Here is a 23,747-nt window from a genome sequence, read left to right as displayed (position 1 = left end):
GAACCACCTCATCTAACACACAATATCTCCAATACCCGGCACCTAATTGAGATACTGAACCAGGCACATGACCCAGTTTTCATTTAGACTCACCCTCCCCCACAATCCAAGGGTCTGAAGTTTTAGTTATTTGCCCAAAGATAAAAAGGAGCCATGATTCAAACTAAAGCCTTTGCACTTCTCACAAATTGTATACCACCTTCAAAGATAGTTATGGTACTCATTTTGTAGGAGAAACAATGAAGGCCCAAAAGGTGCAATGATTTTCCACATCTGATTCCCAGATATAGGTGCTTCCAATATACAGTCATCCCCCTTTCCCCTCCAATCCAACCTCATTGAGTGGGGAAGGGGGAGAGAACAACACATCAATCAAACCTTCAAAAGCAAAGGAAAATTTAAACTCATTAATTAAATAAAACTATGTAGAACAGACATCAGATCTGTAAGTTTATTTGCTCAATGTACGACAGCTACATAATGACTCACATTCATGATATTCCATCACTGAGGAAAACTGCTAAGAATGGTCCGTGTGTAAAATAATTTCTTAGAGAAACACGGAGTTGGAAAAATAATCACTGATTAGACCTTAAAAATAGTTCACTGCATAACATTGACAAAAAGCACAAAGGCTCATTCAGAGAACATATTTGTTCTCCTACACTGTAATAGTTATAATTTCACCATGACAAACACCAGACATTAAGATTAAGCTAACACTGGTGTTTCTTTTGCTCCCCCCCCAAAAACAAAATATATAAATGCATGTCACTATAGCAACATCCAAAACAGATCAATTTGTTACAATCACTATTTGGTAGAGCAAACTTTACCCCCAAAAGAAAAAATTAAATAAAAAAAACTTAAAAAAATTTGAAGACTTAATTTTTTGTCATAGGAATACATAACACCTACAGTATAAGTTAATAAATTTCAAGCTACTGTATAGAAATACAACACTAGCATGCACAATATTGTATCAATAGAGTAATGGAGGAGTAATCATTTCACCAAAGACAGTATCATAGGCAAGTGCATTTCTTTAAAAATAAAGAAAAGAAATGAAACCATTCAAGCTGCTTAAATATCATGTCTCCCATTCCCTCTTCATTTTTAGCCCTCAGGTATGATTTTATCTTACATTATTCTAAAAAGCAGCCAGAGCCAAAGCTGAAATTAAAATATATATATATATATATAGGTTTTGTAATTCCAGTAAATCATTTCCAAATACTACAAAGAGGACACAACACTGTTCACTGGACATGAAGATAAATTAAGGAAAGCCCCACCTACCCCCACCCCCAAATCTTTTCCCAATCCATGGCGTTGACCATAAGGCCCTATAATGGCAAAAAAAAAAGCTGTCAAAATTTCTTCTTTTTCTTTTTAGTTCTTCTGGTAGGGTTCGGTTAATTGGGACTTTCACTCTAGTGTAGGAAGGGGACCTTCTAAGGAAAGTCATGCTGGGTAAACTGTGCAATGTTAGAGTATAATCACCATTCTATCTTCATGTCACCTGGGTCCTGTTAAAACATTCATTTCATAACGTAAGCTCAATTTTGGTATTAGCAAAATCCAATGTCAGCTTTTCCTCAATCATTACTTATACCTCTCCTTGCCGAAGTAAAACAAAGAAAACAAGTCTGGTGTCATTAGCTATCTTGGGAGTTCACACTATTGCTTATCTTATTAAAAAGGCTGAACACAAATGCAACAGATCATGTTTTCAGACAGATTTATCCAAAAGGGAAGGACCTAAGATTAACTGAAAACAAATTTGTGAAAATAGCAATGGGGTCTCCTTCAATTCTAAAATGTGTACTGACTGCACAAGAAATGAATCTCTCATTTCTATGCTTTCATTCAAGAGAAAAATATATATAGAAAAAGTTTTGGTCAAATAGGAGTTAAGTACTTATTATCTGATAATGACTTTAGTTTGTTTTCTTGTAGAAAGTAATTGGAGAAAGAATGTTTTCAGGGAGGAAAAACTGACACACAAGACTCCCGAAACTGGACAGAATGTTTATGAATAAAGCTCTTCCTTTTGGATTTCTCTACCAGTAAGCTTCTAACACCTGAATTTTCACACACTGTACCACACACTTTCTCAAGACAACCACCCAGTTTCTAGAACCCAATAACTTTTCGACCTGAGTGGCGTCACCGTATGGTACAGCGGGGAAGACTCAAGTGAAGAGCGGAACAGCAGCACAATCCCTGAGGAGCAGCTGTGGCAGCTTACAAATCAGGATTTTTCTGAAAATATCAATACAATAAATGACATACAGACCTGAATTTTCTCTATTTTTGTGGTGCTTAACGTTTCTATTAAAGTGATTAATAATTTTTGTGGTGGATTTAAGAGGAAAGAAAGACAAAAAATCCCACAGCCACCCACCAAGCACCTATTAACCAAAACCTCAAGTAGCTTTGATGTTCCTCAGGCAAGCCTTTGGCCTAGGAGAGAGAACCAACCTGGATAAGGCTGAACAAGAGTGTAAAAGCCAAAATAACTAGCAAAGAAAAATACAAGTCAATGGCTTGATGTTACATATGGCTGTAATGTAGAAATACTGTAAACTGCGATTTAGTGTTAATACTGTCAACTAATCAGACTTCAGAAAACTAGCAAGGCCTAAACCATAAGGATAAACATACCTTATGTTCTAAGTCTGTCAGTTTGGGATTTAAACTATTACATGTCTGGTATAGTACACCCTGAAAAAAATGCACAGCTAAAACAGATGAGACAGGAAGTACCCAAAACTTAAGACAAGAGCATATGTACATAAAAATCCTTACTGGAACCACAGAACTTATCGAATGAGGGCCATTCCACTGAAGTTTTCTTTTCATCTTAAAATCCTACTATCTAGCAATAAGTTAAATTAAAGACAGCTCCACTTGCATTAATCTACGGAACAGTCCATATGCTGGTGTGAGGCTGCTATTCCAAAACCAGCACAGCTAGCCTGACTTTCCACTAGTGGTATTTTGGCAAAAATGTCAAAGAGGCGATCAAAGACAGGACAGGTCGTGGGTTTCTCCCTAGGAAGGTCATCCCTCCCTTTCCCTCCCTCACCCGACCCCCAACTCATGGGAAAAAAAAAAAAAGACTGCAGTAGTAGCATCAGCGTGCGCTGCCAGTCCACCTGGGGGCCTTAATTGTTGCCTTCTCCACCATCGTCGTCTTGCTGATCACTTGTCCAGAGCGTTAGGTTGTCGCGGAGGAGCTGCATGATGAGAGTAGAGTCCTTGTAGGAGTCCTCATTGAGAGTGTCGAGCTCAGCAATGGCATCATCGAAGGCGGTCTTGGCCAAGTGGCATGCTTGCTCTGGAGCATTCTGGATCTCATAGTAGAAAACGGAGTAATTAAGAGCCAGACCTAATCTAATGGGGTGAGTAGGCTGCATGTGCTCTTTGCTGATCTCATGGGCTTCACTATAGGCCTTCTCAGATGATTCCACGACAGTCGCCCTTTTCTCTCCAGTGGCTACTTCAGCCAGGTAGCGGTAATAGTCCCCTTTCATCTTCAGGTAAAATACTTTGCTCTCATACTGGGTTTCACTGCAATTCTTGATCAGGTAGTTATCCAGCAGGCTCAGCACATCCTGACATACTGCTTCCAATTCCTTCTCTATTTTTTCACGGTAAGCGCGAACCATCTCTATCTTCTTCTCATTACCATCTGCAGAAGTCTTCTGCTCAATGCTACTAATGACCCTCCAGGAAGAACGGCGCGCCCCAACTACATTCTTGTAGGCCACAGAAAGAAGGTTTCTTTCTTCATTGGACAGTGGCTCATTCAGCTCTGTCACCTATAAAGAGGAAAAGAATAGAGTTGTTATGGTATGGATGATGTTGGCTGAGTTAATCATATCTTTATATCACTAAAACATAAACAGATCCATCAGTTGATTAAAGTGATTAACAGACAGAGAAGTCAGGCAGTGTGGGTATACTGAAGGTGGAAGGAGCAACAAGGAAGGAAAGAAGAATCAGAGCTGGGTCAATGGTACCTGAACCATTGATGCCCCCTATAAAAGGACACATACTATTCACATGTTCCATGAAGGAACTGTCAAGTCTAGCTAGCTATTAGAAAATAAATCAAATTTTGATCTAGATTGCAAAAGGTCAACAGTTCTCTCATACAACATTACATACACACCAATCCTAGGGACTTTAGTACAGACGGCTTATATACCTCTTACATACCATTCTGAACCAAATGCCAGCTTCCTCCTAGTCTTGCCCTGTCTGCTGAATTTCAATCCCATTCCTTCTGAGAATATTTTTGAGTATTAGTTAAGAATACAGATTCAGCCCTGGCCGGTTGGCTCAGTGGTAGAGCGTCGGCCTGGCGTGCAGGAGTCCTGGGTTCGATTCCTGGCCAGGGCACACAGGAGAAGCGCCCATCTGCTTCTCCACTCCTCCCCCTCTCCTTCCTCTCTCTCTCTCTCTTCCCCTCCCGCAGCCAAGGCTCCATTGGAGCAAAGTTGGCCCGGGCGCTAAGGATGGCTCCATGGCCTCTGCCTCAGGCGCTAGAATGGCTCTGGTTGCAACAGAGCAATGCCCCAGATGGGCGGAGCATCGCCCCCTGGTGGGCATGCCAGGTGGATCCCGGTCGGGCGCATGTGGGAGTCTGTCTGACTGCCTCCCCGTTTCCAACTTCAGAAAAATACAAAAATAATAATAATAATACAGATTCAACTTCAAGCAGACTTTTGAGAAACAAGATTTCTCTGCTCGTGTAAAGATCATATGAATTACAAACATGGGAAAGGTAGTCAGAACTGTGGGCATGGGACTGAGTGTAACCACTGAGGTTTTAGCAATTTGGGGAACATATATTTGTTGTAGTATATGATTGAATATAATTAGCAATACAAAAGAGATGGCTGTGGTTATCTCAGTTGGTTAGAGAGTGATCCCAAAACACCAAAGAAAGATCCAGGTTCGATCCCCAGTCAGAAATATATAGGACGTGACCAATGAATGTACAACTTAAGCGGAACAACAAAACAAATGCTTTCACACCCCCACACGCTCTCTCCAGAATCAATCAGTGAACATTTAAAAAATAAAAATAGAGAGGTGAACAAAGCACTTCTGAGCTGAATTACCAATAGGAATTAATGTTTTAAAAAAAATAATAATTGTACCTGTCTTTGTAAAAAAAAAATTTAAGGCTTGCTTTTTATTCATTTTAGAGAGGAGACAGAGAGAGGAGCTTGGAAGCACCAACCCTCCTATGTGCCTTGACCAGGTAAGCCCAGGGTTTTGCAGCTGTGACCTCAGTGTTCCAGGATGACGCTTTATCCACTGCATCACCGCAGGTCTGGAATTGTTTCTTTCAATAGGGCATTTCTGAAGAGTCTTCATTATCCCAAAACTAATTGTCTTGATAAAACTAAAGCAAGAGCACACTGAGAACTCTGGACAAGATGGTTGTGCTTGCCTCTTCCCACAACCACATCAAAATTGTGGCAGTAAAGAATCTGGAGGGCCTGACTAGGCAGTGGCGCAGTGGATAGAGCGACAGACTGGGATGTGCAGGATCCAGGTTCGAGACCCCGAGGTTGCCAGCTTGAGCGTGGGCTCATCTGGTTTGAGCAAAAAGCTCACCAGCTTGGACCCAAGGTCGCTGGCTCAAGCAAGGAGTTACTCCGTCTGCTGAGGGCCCACGGTCAAGGCACATGTGAGAAAGCAATCAATGAACAACTAAGGCAGAGGTCGGGAACCTTTTAGGCTGAGAGAGCCATGAACGCCACATATTTTAAAATGTAATTCCGTGAGAGCCATACAGTGACCCGTGTACATTACGCATTATCCAATAAAAATTTGGTGTTGTCCCGGAGGACAGCTGTGATTGGCTCCAGCCACCCACAACCATGAACATGAGCAGTAGGAAATGAATGGATTGTAATACATGAGAATGTTTTATATTTTTAACTTTTTTTTATTAAAGATTTGTCTGCGGGCCAGATGCAGCCATCAAAAGAGCCACATCTGGCTTGCGAGCCATAGGTTCCCGACCCCTGAACTAAGGTGTTGCAATGAAAAACTGATGATCGATGCTTCTTGTCTCTCTCCGTTCTTGTCTGTCCCTATCTATCCCTCTCTCTGACTCTGTCTCTGTCCCTGTAAAAAATAATAATAATAATAATCTGGAGGGCTATCTTGGCTGCAGACGTCTCCCATGAAAAGCAAGGAGTCCTAGCCCACAATATCTGGCTGTAAAAGTCAGTAGGGACTCAGTCCAGGTCAGATAAAGGGCCATTGGAGTAGCAGGTGTTCCTCTCAAAGAGCCTGTGCATGACCTTGCTGACACGCTCCCTTTGCTCTGAGCTCCAGCACTAGGGCAGCAGCTAAAAAAAGTGCTAGGAATATAGAAGGAGGAACTGAATTGCCTGGCTTCAATCTATGAGATGGAGGGGCAGTTCTGCCCAGACAAGAGTGCTAGCAGGTGTCATTGTTCCTTTGTTGAGCCTTCCCAGGAAGGCACCAAATCTGAGTCTCCATCAAACTAGCTAACAACACTGACTGGCTTCACCCTAATAATTACTTAAGGCCCCACCCTACCTACCCAGCCTGGGCACAAGCCAGACCCTCTTTGACAGCCTCTTCTTCACAAGCTACTGGCCCTTGCCCATGCTGCGAACTTGCCTTGGTTCACAGCATAGCCTCTCTCCTGGTACCTCCCAAGCCCAAGCACAGGCAGCTACCAACCGCAGACACACAAGTTCAGGAAGTACAGGGTACCAAACAAGAGGAGCCCAAAGAAGCCCACACCAAGGTACATCATAATTATACAGAAAGTTAAAGACAAAGAGAAAAATCTTAAAAGTAGTAGAAGGCAGATTAGTTACATAAAAGGGAGCTCCCAAAAGAATATAAGCTGATTTCTCAACAGAAACTGCAGGTCAGAAGGGACTGGAAAGAAATACTCAAAAGTGATGGAAAGCAAGGACCTACAACCAAGATTACTCTACCCAGAAAGTCTATCATTTAGAATCTAAGGAGAGATAGAGAGCTTCCCACATAAGAAAAGCTGAAGGAAGCTCAGTGGATACAGCGTTGGCATGGCGTATGGACATCCCCAGGTTTAATTCCTGGTCAGGGCACACAGGAGAAGCTACCATCTGCTTCCCTCCCCTTTTCTCCCTCTTCTCCTCCTGCAGCCAGTGGTTCAATTGGTTCAAGTGTGGCCCAGGGCGCTGAGGATAGCTCAATTGGAGCACATCAGTCTCAGGTGCTAAAAGTAGTTTGGTACTCAAGCATCGCCTGCTGGGTGGATCTCAGGGGCATATGAGAGTCTGTCTCACTATCTCCCCACCTCTCACCTAAAAAAAGAAATAATAATTTGGCCCTGGTAGGTGGCTCAGTGGACAGGGTGTTAGGCTGATGGATGTCCCGGGTTTGATTCCGGGTCAGGGCACACAGGAGAAGTGACCATCTGCTTTTCCCCTCCTCTCTCTCTCCCTTCTGTCCCTTTTCCTCTCCCGCAGCCAGTGGCTCAACTGGTTTGAGTGTGGCCCTGGGCACTGAGGATAGCTCCATTGGAGTGCATCAACTTCAGGCACTAAAAGTAGCTCAATACTTGAACATCAGCCCCAGAATGGGTTGTTGGGTGGATCCCAATCAGGATGTATGCAGGAGTCTGCCTCACTATCAACCCCCAACCTAAAAAAAAAGAAACGTGTAAAAGAATTCTTTAAGAAAAAAGATTAAAGCCTGACTAGGCGGTGGCGCAGTGGATAGAGCATCGGACTGGGATGCCGAGGACCCAGGTTCGAGACCCCGAGGTTGCCAGCTTGAGCGCGGGCTCATCTGGTTTGAGCAGAAGGCTCACCAGCTTGGACCCAAGGTTGCTGGCTCGAGCAAGGGGTTACTCGGTCTGCTGAAGGCCCACGGTCAGGCACATATGAGAAAGCAATCAATGAACTAAGGTGTCATAATGAGCAACGAAAAACTAATGATTGATGCTTCTCATTTCTCCGTTCCTGTCTGTCTGTCCCTGTCTATCCCTCTCTGACTCTCTGTCTCTGTAAAAAAAAAAAAAAAAAGATTAAAAATGAATAAAATGGCAATAACTACACCTACCTATTGAAACTTTAATGTAAATGGATTAAATGCTCCAATCAAGAAGACATAGGGTAGCTGAATAAAGAACGCAATACCCATACATATGCTGCCTATAAGAGACCCACATCAGATCAAAAGATACACACGGACTGAAAGGAAGATGTGGTACATCTATACAATGGAGTATTACTTGGTCATAAAAGAAGAGATGAAATTCCACCATTTGTATCATGATGGATGGATCTAGAGGTTATTATGCTAAGTGAAATAAGTCAGAAAGAAAAAGCCAAATACCATATGATTTCACTTATATTTGGAAGCCAAATAAAAAATATATGAACAATCAAAACAAAACAAACTGATAGATACCAGGAACAAACTAACTGTTGCAGATAAAAGGGGGATTAAGGGGCTGGGTAGAAAAGGTGAAGGGATTAAGAAGTACAAATTGGTAGTTACAAGATAGTCATGAGGATGTAAAGTGCAGCATAGAGAATATAGTTAATAATATTGTAGTAACTATGTATGGTGCCAGGTGAATACTGTATTCATCCACCTGTATAACTTCCTAAATCATATAAATGTCTAATACTATGCTGTACAACGGAAATAAAGAAATTAAATCAAGTCACAATACTACCTTTAATTTATATAACTTGGTTTCTGTAATATCATAGCCATCTATATATATTAAGTGTCTGACAGCCATATGAAACAAAATTTTACAAGGATCGAGTTCTCGTATGTGCCTTGACCAGGTAAGCCCAGGGTTTTGAACCTGCAACCTCAGCATTCCAGGTCAACATTTTGTTCACTGTGCCACCACAGATCAGGCATGATCATATATTTAAATAGTATCTCTCAGAAATAATTAAACCAGAATATAAACTAAATCATACTTACTAGTTTATTATAAATTGATCATGCTTTGCTTATTAATGCTCATGGTATCCAGAAAGTAATACACACTTAAATATTTCCTAAACTGATCAGTAGTTTTCCTTACATTAACCTTTTACTATGCATTACTGATTCTCCATTATAATGATAGAGAAACACAGTACCTCTACCACACATGACCCCAGTGGTCGGCAAACTCATTATTCAACAGAGCCAAATATCAAAGTACAACGATTGAAATTTCTTTTTGAGAGCCAAATTTTTTAAACTTAAACTATATGAGTAGGTACATTTCTTACCGAGGTAGCACCCACACGTGGTATTTTGTGGAAGAGCCACACTCAAGGGGCCAAAGAGCCGCATGAGGCTTGCGAGCCGCAGTATGCCAACCAGGGCATAGACCACAGAATAGAAGACTAGGGTTTGGGATACTGAACTTCAGAGCAGAAGAAAGCCAAGACAGAGGTGCTTTCTACTCTATGACCTCCTATCAAATCCCCTTGTGGAAACACCACTTCTGAATAAGGAGGCTTATCATCTTACATCCAATTCTTTATAAAGTATATTCTAGGCTTTAAGACACTACTCAGCCATCAGGCCACTGTCATTCTGGATGATTTCTGATGTATATTCCAATATTCCAGAACATGGGTTTTCCCAGCCTCACCATTTACTAAGTGACTTTGGGAGCAAGACATTTCTGGTCCTCGGTTTGCTTATCTGTAAAACAGAGACTTCAGTCTCTTTCACAAGGTTATTCTAAGGGTATATCAGATGAAAGATTAAATACTCTTGTTTTTTCATTTTTTGACAGAGAGAGTCAGAGGGACAGACAGGAAGGGAGAGAGATGAGAAGTATCAATTCTTCGTTGTAGCTCCTTTGTTATTCACTGATTGCTTTCTCATTATGTGCCTTGACTGGGGGGCTACAGCAGAGCGAGTGACCCCTTGCTCAAGCCAGCAACTTTGAGCCTCAAGCCAGTGACCTTTGGGCTCAAGCTGGTGAGCCCACACTCAAGCCGGGTGAACCCACGCTCAAGCCAGTGACATCGGGGTTTCGAACCTGGGTCCTCTGTGTCCAGGTCCGACTTTCTATCCACTGAGCCACCGCCTGGTCAGGCGAAAATAAAGTACTCTTGATATATTTAAGTGCTACAGAGATGTAAGCAATTTTGAGAAAAACTTGTATAACTTTCCTTCATTTTAATTCTCACATAATTACTTACATAATCCCCTAGCTTATCTTCCTATATCAAGTATCTCTTCTCCACTGAAACTTCCTTACCGACCTTACATCACTTTCTTGCCAAAAACTTTTAGTGTCACATAGCTAGAAAAAGTCTCCAGACTGGCTTTCAAACAAACCAAGGCCTCTGAAGGCCTTGGGCCCACACACCACAGGACTCGAGCCTGTATTCACTGAATGTGTAGATACTGAAGACAGCTGTCTCTAGCGCAACCTGACAACTGTCTCCCAAGCAAAGAGAAGCCAGAGTGTCTAAAGCCAGGGAGATAGAGTCCTGGCCTTTCCCCTAAATCATGCTGTCCTTATTTTAGAGCCAACAACTATTTAAAGCTCAAATTACCTCACTAGTATGCTATATACCATTAGCTCTCCTACTGCAAATAAAGTTTGGCTGCAAAGCCCAAAGACAGCAATTCATGGACATGTAAAGATCGTTTAGTTGTTCAGACAAACTGGGAACATGGAGATTATGAAATACCAGTACCACCTTTAGATACAGTAACTCAACCACAGTTGGAACATAGTCAGATGTTCTCTGCCACAGAAAAAATTAAGTTAGAGGGGAGAGTCTTTAACTCTATAAAGCCTGCTCAAGGCAGAGTAAGGTTTTTCTGAAAACCTTACATCAGAATTTTTAAAAATTCTTAATATCAAAAATTACTTCTCTGAGAATCTGACTTAAAATTTTATTGATTTTAGAGAAGAGAGAAAGAGAGAGAAAGGGGAGAGAGTAGTGGGAAGCATCAACTTATAGTTGCTTCCTATATGTGCCTTGATCAGGTAAGCCCAGGGTTTTGAACCAACCTCAACATTCCAGGTCGATGCTTTATCTACTGTGCCACCACAGGTCAGGAATAATCTGGGTAACTTTTATATTAAAATAGAAACCACAACCATACTACTTTTAAAGGTCAAAAGATAATTTTCTGAAAGGACAAAAAATTCCTAGTGTTCAAAAAAGGTTTAAACAAGATAGAATGACTATTCAATGTGGGAAGACTTGAGTTATGCATCATTTGGGAAGGGAAGTAATGTTTTTCAAAACAGTCAATTCTTTAAGAATGCAGCACTTATATTTAAATAAATATGGTATCCAATTCCTGACCAGTGGTGGTGCAGTGGATAGAGTGTAGACCTGGGACACTGTGGAGGTCCCAGGTTTGAAACCCCGAGGCCTCCAACTTGAGCGTGGGATCATCTCTGGCTTCAGCCCAGACGCTGTCTTGATCAAGGGGTCACATATGAGAAGCAATCAATGAACAACTAAAGTGATGCAACTAAAAGTTGATGTTTCTCATCTCTCTCCATTCTTCTCTCTCACTTAAATGAATAATAAAGTTCCCAAAATTTACTGTCATGGATATTGGAAAATGCAGAAAGCTTTTTTTATTTTCCAGCATTGTATGGTTCTGCTTAAAAACAAAATTGAGGTTTCTCTCAACTCTTACAATATGACTCGTTTCAATTTTTTTTAGTGAGCTGGTAAGAGTTATGAGTTTGAAAAGGCTAAAGAAATCTGTTACTCTCACCAACAGTGTAAGAAATAGAACTCCCTAAATCCCAGTTACCAAGAAGCAGATTAATATCAACTATACTTCCCTAAGAACTGAGAAATCTTTTCTAAGATTAGCAACCCTTGAGATTCTTGAAAAAGCATTTAGATGACTTTCTGACCTAGGTCTTTTCTTTTTAGTGCGTGCATAAGAAAGAGACAGGGACAGACAGACAGGAGATGAGAAGCATCAATTCTTTGTTGCAGCACCTTAGTTGTTCACAGATTGCTTTCTCATATGTGCCTTGACCAAGGGACTCTAACCAAACCAATGACCCCTAGCTCAAGCCAGCAACCACATGGCCATGTCTATGATCCCACACTCAAGCTAGTGACTTTGGGGTTTCGAACCTGTGTTCCTGTGTCCCAGGCCAAGCTCTATCTACTGAGCCACCGCCTGGTCAAACCTGATCTAGGTCTTAAAGCACTGAATCATTCACAAATTCAATTTATCAAGAAACTTAAGTTGAAATGAATGCAATTTCAAATTTTTAATCTTCCTTGTTTTTCTTTAAGAATTTTTAAAATTGATTTTATAGACAGGAGAGAGGGAGGGAGGACCAGAAAGCATCAACTTGTAGTAGCTGCTTCTCATATGTGCCTTGACTGGGCAAGTCCAGGGTTTCAAATCAGCAACCTCAGCATTCCAGGTTGATGCTTTATCCACTGTGCTACTACTACAGGTCAGGCCAAATGTTTAATCTTGATGACTAGGTACAAGATGGGCATCAGTATGCAGGTAATAGACTTGGTGTCTATATACAGTATAGGCAGTGGAATAAACCATTTCAAATAAATGTAACACTTCTGCTTGGATAGAATTAATCATGTAGTCTGGAGATGATCTGTCTACTAAATAACTACAATTTAAAAATATAAACTAAAAAAAAATAAAAATATAATCTGAAGTCGTCTCTTTAATATCTGAGTAAAATGCCTTAAATTTTTCTGTGCAGTCGGCCTGACCTGTGGTGCCGTAGTGGATAAAGCGTCGACCTGGAAATGCTGAGGTCACCGGTTCGAAACCCTGGGCTTGCCTGGTCAAGGCACATATGGGAGTTGATGCTTCCTGCTCCTCCCCCCTTCTCTCTCTCTCTCTCTCTCTCTCCTTTCTAAAATAAATAAAAAACTTATTTGACCAACAGTCACCCCACTAAATTAAAAAAAATTTTATTTCTGTGCAGAAAAGAGTTAACAAAATAGGTTTAAGACTGCTCTTTAGAAGCATCACTTGCAAAATTAACCCTTGGTTGGCATCTTGAGAACTTGGATTTTAGAAGGATTCCTGCCATTCCCAGATAAGAAAGAATGGTTCACTATCCCTAAATTGGGTAAATGTGGTTTATGCTAAACACATTTTCCTTCTAGGAATCTCAAAGTTTGCTATGTGCTGGGCACAAAGTGCCTATGTAACCAACCCCAGCCCTTGGGCACTGAGTCTCAAAAGAGTTTCCTGGTGCCTGACCAGGTGATGGCACAGTGAACAGAGCGTTGGCCTGGGATGCTGAGGACCCAGGTTCAAAACCCCAAGGTCACTGCCTTGAACATGGGATCAGACATCAACCCATTGTCACTGGCTTGAAGACCAAGGTCTCTCTGGCTTGAACAGGAGATGACTAGCTCAGCTAGAGCCCCTCAGTCAAGGCACATATGAAAAAGCAATCAAGTTCCAAAAGTATTTTACCTGCAGGACCTTCAGTAAATAAATAAAATGGCAGCACACCCACCTAAATATTGGTATCATTACATTGGTCAGCTCCACACTTCTAAGCATGGATACAAACTCCAGCTGTCTGGGCCCAGAGGGCTAGTATATTTACTTACTATCTAAATATACATCCCCCTGGGTAGTATACTGTTTTTAAGGCAAAATAATTTCTTTTAAAGCCTGGCAATCAACAAAAGCAAATTTTGTTTATTCACACTGTCCTCAACAAATCAACTTGGTTTTGGCTTTCATATCAGATTAGTGATAAAAGCTAGAACTGATAAAAGAATCTAACTTCATTTTCTTTTCAAAAAACAAAGGCTATAAAGGAGCATTTGAGGTCTTGCTCCCCACCATGTGGTCAGTTTGGCTCAACCAACTCTTACAGAAAGTCTAAAAAAAAAAAAAAAAAAAAAAAACCGTAGTAAAAAAGCAAGAACATACTAATGTAATGTGATAATAGAAAGCTTCTTTCACATTCTTTTTTAATTTTTATTTATTATTTTTTTTTAGAGAGGCGAGAGAGAAGGGGGCAGGAACAGGATGCATCAACTCCCACATGTGCCTTGACCAGGCAAGCCCAGGGGTTCAAATCTGTGAAGAAAGCTTTTAATCTACAGACACCAACCACATCATCTTTATCCCCTTCCCACTAATAATTCACCCATCTAGCCTTTAAACCAACCCCTCTTGAGTAAAAGCTTGAGGGCAAAAAGCACTCAGGTGTCAACTTAAGAGAAACACTCTTAAAAATCAAGAAAAATTTAAAAAAAAATCAAGAAAAATTATCTGCCATCTGGATTAAATGCTTTAAGCAAAAAACTACACTTTGAGATTGCCAAATTTGAATGTAAAGAGATCTTACAAATACATTTGTGGCAAATAGGGCTAATTTTAGTTTGATAAAAAGACATTCCAAGACAGTAAATCTTAAGGAGGCCGGACGAGTAGGAAAGTATAGCAACACAAAAGTTTGACCAATGGGCTAACAAATGATGCTCATTATATGAGGATATAATATACCATTCACCTTTATTTTGTATATGTTTGAAAGTTTCTATATTAATTTTTAAGGCAAATATTCTAACCACGAGAAAAAGGGAAATTTGCCAAAAATAAGCTAGCAGTCAACCCTTCCCCTATTTCAACCTAATTTTTCTTCAAAGAGCAGCAAGATATCCTTGAATTTTAAACCGCGTGTATGTAATACCATTTCAATACATTTTCCAAAACTTTCAATTAAGAGATCAGACCTAGCCTGACTAGGCACTGGTGCAGTGGATACAGGGTCTGCCTGGGACGCTGAGGACCCACACTGAAACCCCGAGGTTGCCGGCTTGAGTGTGGGATCATAAGACAGGACTTCATGGTCGCTGGCTTGAGCAGGGGTCACTGTCTCGGCTGGAGCCCCCTAGTCAAGGCACATACGAGAAAGTGATCATTGAACAACTAAGGTTCCACAACCGTGAGTTGGGATGCTTCTCATCTCCCTCCCTTCCTGTCTCTCTCTCACTTGCTCAGAGAGAGAGAGAGAGAGGAGAGCGAGATCAGCCTTAGTACTAGTAATGATTTCAAAATCCTTAAAAATTATTCTTAGCTATTCTTTCAGCAATTCCACTTTTGAGTGTCGTAATACATAAACTGTTTTGGAAGCTTAAGCCACAAAAATAGTCATGGCAGCATTATTTATAAATTTGGAAACAGTCTAAATGCTAAACAAAAAATAATTTAATTATGACACCCACAGGATTCGCCACTGAAAATACTAACGACAGAAAAAAAATATCCTTGAAATAATGTCAAGAGGAAAAGACAAGGTACAAAAGCAAGCGCAAACCATGTAAAAAAAAAAAAAAAAAAAAAAAAGACATGATGGTAATATTCCTCCATGGGAAATTATTATAACTTGTTTTTATTTTCCCCAAAATTTCTAGCACACTAAAAGCTAGACATTTTTATCTTCAATAGCCAGGACCATTGATGATAGCCCTCCAAACACCAGGATCCCTTAGAAAAATCACAGCATCCCGAAAGTCAAGATATTCTTGAGTATTCCTTTCCTACTCACTTGATCCCACTAGCTTAGCTTGCCTCAGAATGCTCTTTACTAGTGTTCTTATTTTCCTATCCTGTTAATTCTCCTTGCCCTCCTTGACTGGGTCATTTTCAACCCAGAAGAAAAAAAATCTAGTGTCTAAATAAACTAAAGTTTCTATTTCTACTATGCAAATGTCATTAGAAAAGACCAGATATATTTCATATGTGAACAGTGGAGGATGACTCAAAAGTAGCAACTAGACATCCCATTATACCCATACTGGGCAGGCCCCATGTAAACGTACTGAAAGAGTATGGGATTGTTTGCATGGCCACTATCCATGATGAGCCTCCAAATAAAACCATTCTCATTCACTGTTTCATGTTAGACTGCTATAAAAGGAACACTGTGTTCCAGTCCCCAGAACACTCAGAATCTCCCCAAGCTTCCAGCAGCATGATCACCTGTGACCTGACTCAGGAAGCCGCAGGAAAGCAGCCCGGTGGCCAGCTGGGCAAAGCCAACACCTAGTCCCCTCCTGAGTGGCTGCCATCAGACTTCCAGAGGCGCTAGGCTCTTTTGAGCCCCTCCCTTCACCTTCTCCTCTGCCCCCTTGCCCTCTCCTCATCCCACCCCATACAGTAGGCATGCTGTAGCAAGCAGAAGCAGTCGGGTTCTTTTTTATCAAAACATCGAAATACCTAAAAGGAAATTAAGAGTCTCGCTCTTTCCTACCCAAGTCACACGTGAGCCTTCCTGACACGGATAACCCTGTGCCTTGCAGCCAGAATAAAAAAAGGAGGGACACTTGAATGGTACTGAAGCAAAAACAATTATTAAAAAAAAAAAATTAAGCTTATTTCTACATCCTTAAATTACTGGCACCAAAGGCAACTTTGTTTCTTAGCTCTAGGTTAAATATGGGCTTAATTGTTATACTCAGAATTCCTTTCAAAAAGCTAAAGAAATTTAAATGATCTCTTTTAAAACAAACCTGCATTTTTTAAAAGCCTTCCTCTTATTCTTAGCCTTCTTTCACTTCTCTACACCAATGCAGCTGCTCTTCACACTCAGCTGTGGAGGAGGGTGGATAAGTGATTCCTCCTGAGCTACTACTGTCATTACTTGTTCAGCTGCCCATTGCTATCACTGTCATATTCCCAGCTCTGACACCCCTGCTCTAGTAACAGCATTATTAAGGACACTACACCTAGGCCCTACTCATGAAGTCTGGCTTTGTATCTCTCCAAAAAATAAGATACCACCCAAAGATTAAGAAAATAAGACCTATGAGTTTATTTGGAAAATTTTAAAATATCACATTTTAAAAATCCGTATGTCTGAGCCCTGGCCCAGTAGCTCAGTTGGTTAGTTTCATCATAACATGCCAAGGTTGCGAGTTTGACCCCTAATCAGGGCATATACAAGAATCAACCCATGAATGCATAAGTGGAACAAATCAGTATTTTGCTCTCTCCCCCTTCCTCTTTCTCTCTAAAAATTAATTTTTAAAAATGGATATGTATCAGGGATATAAAGTAGAGCATAGGAAATGTAGTTGTTAATATTGTGCCCTGGCTGGGTAGCTCTGTTAGTTAAGAGCATAGTCCTGATATGCCAACGCTGTGGGTTCACTCCCTGGTGAAGGCAACTACTAAAAGAAACTAATGAACGCACAACTAAGTGGAACACCAAATCAAAGTCTGGATGTCTCTCTCTCCCCCTTCCTATCTCTAAAATTTTTTAAAAGATATATATATATATATAGGGCCAGGGGAGTACTGGAAATATTGGGGGTAAGCACACTCTGCAAATATATATGGCAGTCTAACCACTATCCTGTACATTTGAAACTAATACAAAATAATATTAAAAGTAAACTGTAATTGAAAAATAAAAATTAAAAGAAAAAAATTTTAAACACATAAGTATGTAAGAACACTCATTTCTATTTACCTAGCTATTCACAACCCAACTAATGCTTTGTGACACCTTAACAGCATTCAACTCAAGTAAAAAAAAATCTTCCTCTGTGAGACTATCTGTGAAATGCTGATGAAAATTTGGCTTAGACTTCAGTTCTTTAAAAAAAAAAAAAAAACCTCATGCTAAGTCTTTAAGATGTACAATTTTTATTGTCTCTGCAAAATCATGGAACCAAAACAGTTAACCATTTATCTTAAAATTAAAGCTTTCTTTTGGGAATTTTTGTTGATAATTTTTCATATAACTATTTTAACTATTCAAATTTGTAAATTAGTAAAATCAAACTTTCAAGTATCTCTCCAAGTGCCAATTTAAAATAAGATTATAAGGTCTGACCGGTGGTGCAATGAATAGGCGTCCACCTGGAATGCTGAAGTCGCCGGTTTGAAACCCCAGGCTTGCCGCATCAAGGCATGAATGAGAAGCAACTACGAGTTGATGCTTCCCTGCTCCTCCTCCCACGTTTCTATCCTCCCTCCAAAATTAATAAATAAATCTTTAAATAATTAATTAAGATTATATGGTTTGATAGTGACCCCAAATGACAGCTGACACCTAAACTATATAATTTGGGGAAGACAACAGAAAAATGAGAGGAAAGGCCGTAAGGCAGCCAGTACTGGTATCCTGGAAAGACAAAAAATATAGCCCTCCACAATTTAGTTTCAAATGTGTGGTCAAGCACTAAGAAACAGAGCTTAGAAAATAAGACAAAAGGTAGTGGTTTTGGTTTTTATGTCATCTCCTCCTTGACTATTAAATGTTTAAAGTGGACTTTTTTTCACAACCCATGAAATCTAGTAGAAATACAGAAAAACGCCCTGCCAGATAAAAAGGGTTAGGGCTAGTAACATGGGGGTGAGAAGCTTCTGGCAGCCCCAGAATCATCAAAACAATAAACAATCTTATTTACAGGAACCCCATCAGTTAAGAATCCCATTGCTCACCACTCTCAGTACTAGCAGTGTTCATTAGGGGGCTGCTAACACACAGCAGGGAAATCATTTATAACAGTCAGCCTTGGGGTAGAAAATGAGTCATATCTACGTGATCTGCAAATAGTTAATAGCTTGGTCTAATTTCAGGTAAATTGTTCTTATTCATTTGAGTGATCATCATATGGTTTTTAAGCTCTGTAACTTTTTTTTTTAATGGAAATACAAACCTAGCTAGGTCCCTTATTTTATTTTAAAGATACGTCCCCCTTTTTAAAATTTATGCTGAAAAGGCTCAGAAGTTACAAACAAAGAGAAGGATACTGATTACCACTGGCTTTGCTGTTATGGGAACTTCATATTGACACACTGCTGGATCAGTCATGTTTTGAAATCCAGCCAGCTATAGCTAGACCATCACCACTTTTTAAAGATATTTTCTCATTTTTTTTTCAACTAGAGTGATAGTTATTCAACATTGTGAATATACTAACCACTACTGAATTGTACAATTGAAAACGGTTGGTTTGTTATGTGACTTTTACCTCAATAAAAGCAGTCATTTTCTCCACTTTTTATATTTTAATTTTTAATTTATTGTTTTTCTCCACTTTTTTTTTTTTTTAACAATTTAGAGTTTGCTGTAATAAATAAATAAGATTTCCTCCAAGTACTAAGGGATGAAACCCTCCCCAAGGTCAGCAGTTAACACAAAGGATTAATGAGGATGGACATCTAGCAACACCTTTTATCTCAATGTAACTATTAATAATTAGAAAAAGCAGTTACCATAATATTCATTTCAATTGTGAAAGGTAACACATAAAAAAAAAAAAGCAAACTGTTATCTGTATTCTTTCCACCCCAAAAAAGAGAACAATTGAAACCACATGACTTAGAATAATGGCTGGCAGACTCCACCTCTAAAGAGTCTACAGAGGTATCATTGCTCCATTAGTGATCATGGCTATTGATCTAGCTTCCTGGAAGAACAAGTAGGAGAAAATATTTCAGATAGTAAGAATTTTAAAGTCTATTCTACAAGGATGACTTTTTAAAAAATATAATTAAGATAGCCTTTTGCCACCAATGCTCCCCACACATACATACATACTCAAGTTAAACTGCTTTAACCCAGTGACTTCAACAAAATTAGTAGCCCCAGAACTTTTTTCTCCACTCCCCAACCCAGGCAAGTAACAATCGCCTACTTAGAATATTAATTTCTCAGGAAGCCATTAAAACCCCCCAAATAAGACAATACTCTCTAACCAGTATGAAACATCTGGGTGTTCACTTTCTCCTTAAATGCAAGACTAAAGACTACGAGTGCCCTGGCGGGATAGCTAGGTTGGTTAGAGCATCATCCTGTATTCATAATGGTTGTGGGTTTGAACCCTGTCAGAGCACATAAAGGAACAGATTGAAGTTTCTGTCTCTTCCACGCCCTAAAATTAATAAATGTTAAAAAAAAAATAACGCAAGACTACATATTTGTCTTAAAAAACTGAACTTCCATCTTTTCCCTTTTCAAAATACTGAATATTATTTCTAGCCTGATTACCTACATACAACTATCACTCAGCACAGGTCCCAACATTACTAAAACAATCTCATTAAATGCAAATAAATGTAATCCCTCTAACATGCAGGACTGAATATTTTCTTTGTTATCTTCCAAGTTGTCCATGATGAGATGACTTTTACATAAGGAAAATGTTTTATGAAAGTTACCATTTTGAGCACATAATCCTCACAACTTCTCCAAATAAGTACTGACCCATTTTACAGATGAGGAAAATGAGGTTCAAGGTAAACCTAGTTCCTCAGACACAGTAAACAGATTTGAAAAAAGGTCGGCTTTATTTTACAAACTGTTCTTTCCTCCAAACACCAGCAAGAAGCAGAAGCATAAATACAGCAAAAGAGAACTTTTTCCAAACCTCAAACTAGTGCTTTGTAACAGATTCTCATTCCCTAACATTTACTGAAAATGATCCAGTACAAAGTAATAACTTTTTTAAGGTTTTTATTTAGGGCCTGCCAACTTAATAATATACAACAAGCCCAAGTATATAGCCCGTCCCTGACTATAATAAAATGTATTTATTCTAGTTTAAAATTTCTATTTTTATTCCATCACTGCCCAGTGTCAATGGTGAAATGTTTAAAAATATAAATTTATTTTATACACCCTTATAAGAAAACTAGAAATAGGAAAATGAATAGGTATATCTAGAGGTCTTATATGAAGTTCTTATTTTTTTTGTACCAATCCCTGTCTGGTGAAAGATGAAGTCCTCAGTTCCAGCTGGCTTATCTGCTAATTTCTGCAATACCTTGGACAAACGCCATTTGCATACTCCCTATCAGCCCTTAGGTGCATTGCAGCCTCTGTGTCATTGTGTGTGACATCACTGGGTTGCTATGGATATAGGTGCGAGGTCATTGGCTTTTCTGTGTAACTAGAAGTACGAAAAAATTAGAAGAGTCTAAATAACACAAATTAAATGTTCCCAATATGGCAATAAAAGTGAAATCAGAGCTTTAAAATTTTTAAGATGCACCTGAAACCTATATAATTTCATTAACCAATGTCACCCCAATAAATTCAATTAAAATAAATAAAATTTAATAAATGTTTTAAGATAGCAATTATGGCAATATATTAATTCAGTGGTACTCTCAATTTCAGAACCAATCCTCTTCCTTAATGAGATAAAATTTTTGTTCATGTAGCTATCTTAATAAAGATATCAATATCCGTCTTTTGTGAATTTGTAGTTATTCAGTAAACTGTAATACCTACACTGCTTCATTAAAAAGATTTAACATGCAAGGTACACTCCTAAATCCACTTCACAGCAGATATGCATTTTAAAGCCTTTGTTACATAAGGCAGGGAGTTAAATATTAAGACAGTGGGAGACAAATTATTGAGTTAATTTTCCATGTTCCATTTAATAATGCTCAATAGCATCTCTAATAGCAAACTCATTGATAATTCATTAAATAAATGTAGTGTTAAGTGACAAAATGGTGCAATACAGGCAGGAATCTGCAGACAACTGTACATCAGTATTTCCTTTTCATCAGCATGAGGATGCGCTAGCTTTTCGTTTTTTTAAGCCTCAGATGTACCTAACAAAACATTTTCTAAAAAGACTTTTTCCCTTTTAAAGTAACTCCTCCCAGCCTCCACCCAGTCTAGGCTCTCTGCAATATGACAAATGCAGAATCTTCTGGAATGACTTGATACTGCCTCCTACCACTGCTTTGTTTGCAGTAACAGATTACAGAGAAAATTCTTTTCAACTTAATAAGAATTTCAACAGATGTGTGCCTATACTTAAAAAAAAAAGGCATGTCACAAATTGATCCAGTCAGATAAATTCATAACCTTTATTTTAAAAATAATGCCTAACCTTTTCAATACAAAACATTAGGGAAAAATGGAGATGGCACGTTGAGAACAATCAATGAAAACACTAGCGAAACAAACGTTTCCCCCTTCCTAAAAGCACGAGGACTTTGCTTTGGGAAATGGAAAAAGAGGAGCCTTTTGTGAAGAAAAACATGAGGAAGGTTTCGATTTTGCACCACTGAGCCCACGTTTTCAGGGGAGCCTAAGTTTTCCCCAGGGAGGTACTGCAGGATCTGTCAGGAGAGGCAGCGGTGAAGATTTGGGGGGGGGGGTGAATATTAGGAAATCAGGAGGCATGCTGAGTGAATGGGAAAGGCGCCGCCCAGACACCAGGGAGAGAAAGAGGAACCGCATCCATGCGGTCCCCCGCCCCCACGCCAAGGCAGGGAGGAGGGGAAGTGGGGCACAAAGGATGCGCACAACCCCCGCTCAGGTCCCCAGCAGCTCGGGAGACGCGGGGCCCAAGACCCCGCTTCAAAGATGAGCCCTGCAAGACTCCGCCCCAACCCTAGCTCGGGTAGGGTCTGGGAAGCAGCGCCGCCGGCCCTGGGGGACACTTAGGGAGAAGCCGCATTACAACTCGGGTCCCCTTTCGCTGTCTGGACCCTATCCTGTCCTCTTAGTGAACGAGGAGGAGCGGCCATCCCTGTAGTCGCCACAGGCGACTAGCCCCTGGGTCGTCCACGCGAAAGCCCGCGTCTGCGAAGAAGCTGGGGCGAGGCGGGGGAGGGGAAGAGGAACTCACGTTCTTCATGGCCGCGGCCATGTCGTCGTAGCGCTCCGCCTGCTCCGCCAGCCGGGCTTTCTGCACCAGTTGCTCGCGGTCCACCATCTTCGCAGGTTGGATCGGCCGGGCGAGAAAACCGGGGAGGCCTGAGGGCTCGAAAGGCAGCTGCGGCGCGGCTGGAGCCCGTGTGCCGGAGGGACCGACCCACAAAGCGAGAAGCTGAGGCGATGACGGCGAGGTGAACGCTGCGGCTGGAGTTGCAAACGCGGGACCGGGCGTGAGACGGCTGCGGCTGCTGTGCGTGCCGCGGAGAACAACCCCCTGCGGCCCCGCCCACGCCACGTGACGCACAGGGCCGCCCACCCGCGCACCCCGCCCAGGTTCCTCCCCGGCTCTTCCGCTTCTCGGGGTTCTCCTACTCAATTCAGTTTGCCGCACCCTTCTAGGTGTTTCTTCTCTCCCTGCTCTCCCCCAACACTGCCGGTGCTTTACTTCACCACGGTTCTTGCACCCCAGCTTCTCCAGACGGCCCCCCCTCCTCCTTCAGACCACCCTGCCTAACCCCCGGCGCCTGGGTCACTGGGAGTTGTAGTTCAACTACCAGCGAGGTGATCCGTAGGCAAGATCAAGGACAAAGGGTCGGTCTACACTACATCTCCCAGTGGTCGTAGCGCTCAGGCGGAGAAGGAGGTGGATTCTAATTCCGCGGCCGCTGGGGACCCCTGGCGGGAACTAAGGCTGAATCAGTCCGAACTAGTGCTGATTCACGGCCCCACCCCATATTCTCCAGGAAGTTACGAGGGGGATGGGCCGCAAATGCGCCACGATTGAGCTTGGGCCTCACCCCTGGAGCCTGTCACCTAAATAAAGTAGCAGTTCAAGGAGTTTCAGAGGTGAGGGGGCACGTCTACTGTAAATCCAGACTGTCGAGTTGATGCCCGCCCCTGGGGTGTTTTGAATTATGGAGCTAAACATTGGGGCTAGTCTGTTACCCTTCCCCACAACATTACAGTTCCCCAACCCCACCTTGAGCTTCTTGGACCTGATGAAGAGAAAAACATGAAAGGACAAATTGACCAGGCATACTGGTTAATTTACAGAAAGGATGCAGCTGTCTGCCAGCTGACCCCTGGA

The 23,747-nt window shown here is 40.9% G+C and overlaps 1 protein-coding gene across 1 annotated transcript; it reads right to left on the bottom strand.

Annotated features, from left to right (window-relative positions):
• Window positions 1-437: 437 nt before the first annotated feature.
• Window positions 438-22,980, bottom strand: YWHAG (tyrosine 3-monooxygenase/tryptophan 5-monooxygenase activation protein gamma). Its single transcript, XM_066382352.1, has 2 exons — window positions 22,632-22,980; window positions 438-3,827 (listed from the first exon to the last, which is right to left on the bottom strand). Exons 1-2 carry the CDS (start codon window positions 22,716-22,718, stop codon window positions 3,171-3,173), a joined length of 744 nt encoding a protein of 247 aa, XP_066238449.1. The 5' UTR covers window positions 22,719-22,980; the 3' UTR covers window positions 438-3,170.
• Window positions 22,981-23,747: the final 767 nt, after the last annotated feature.

Source organism: Saccopteryx leptura, chromosome 4 (assembly GCF_036850995.1).
Source record: "Saccopteryx leptura isolate mSacLep1 chromosome 4, mSacLep1_pri_phased_curated, whole genome shotgun sequence".
Taxonomy (NCBI): domain Eukaryota; kingdom Metazoa; phylum Chordata; class Mammalia; order Chiroptera; family Emballonuridae; genus Saccopteryx; species Saccopteryx leptura.
Note: the sequence above shows the minus strand (reverse complement) of the source record. Positions and strands in the feature narration are given on the sequence as shown.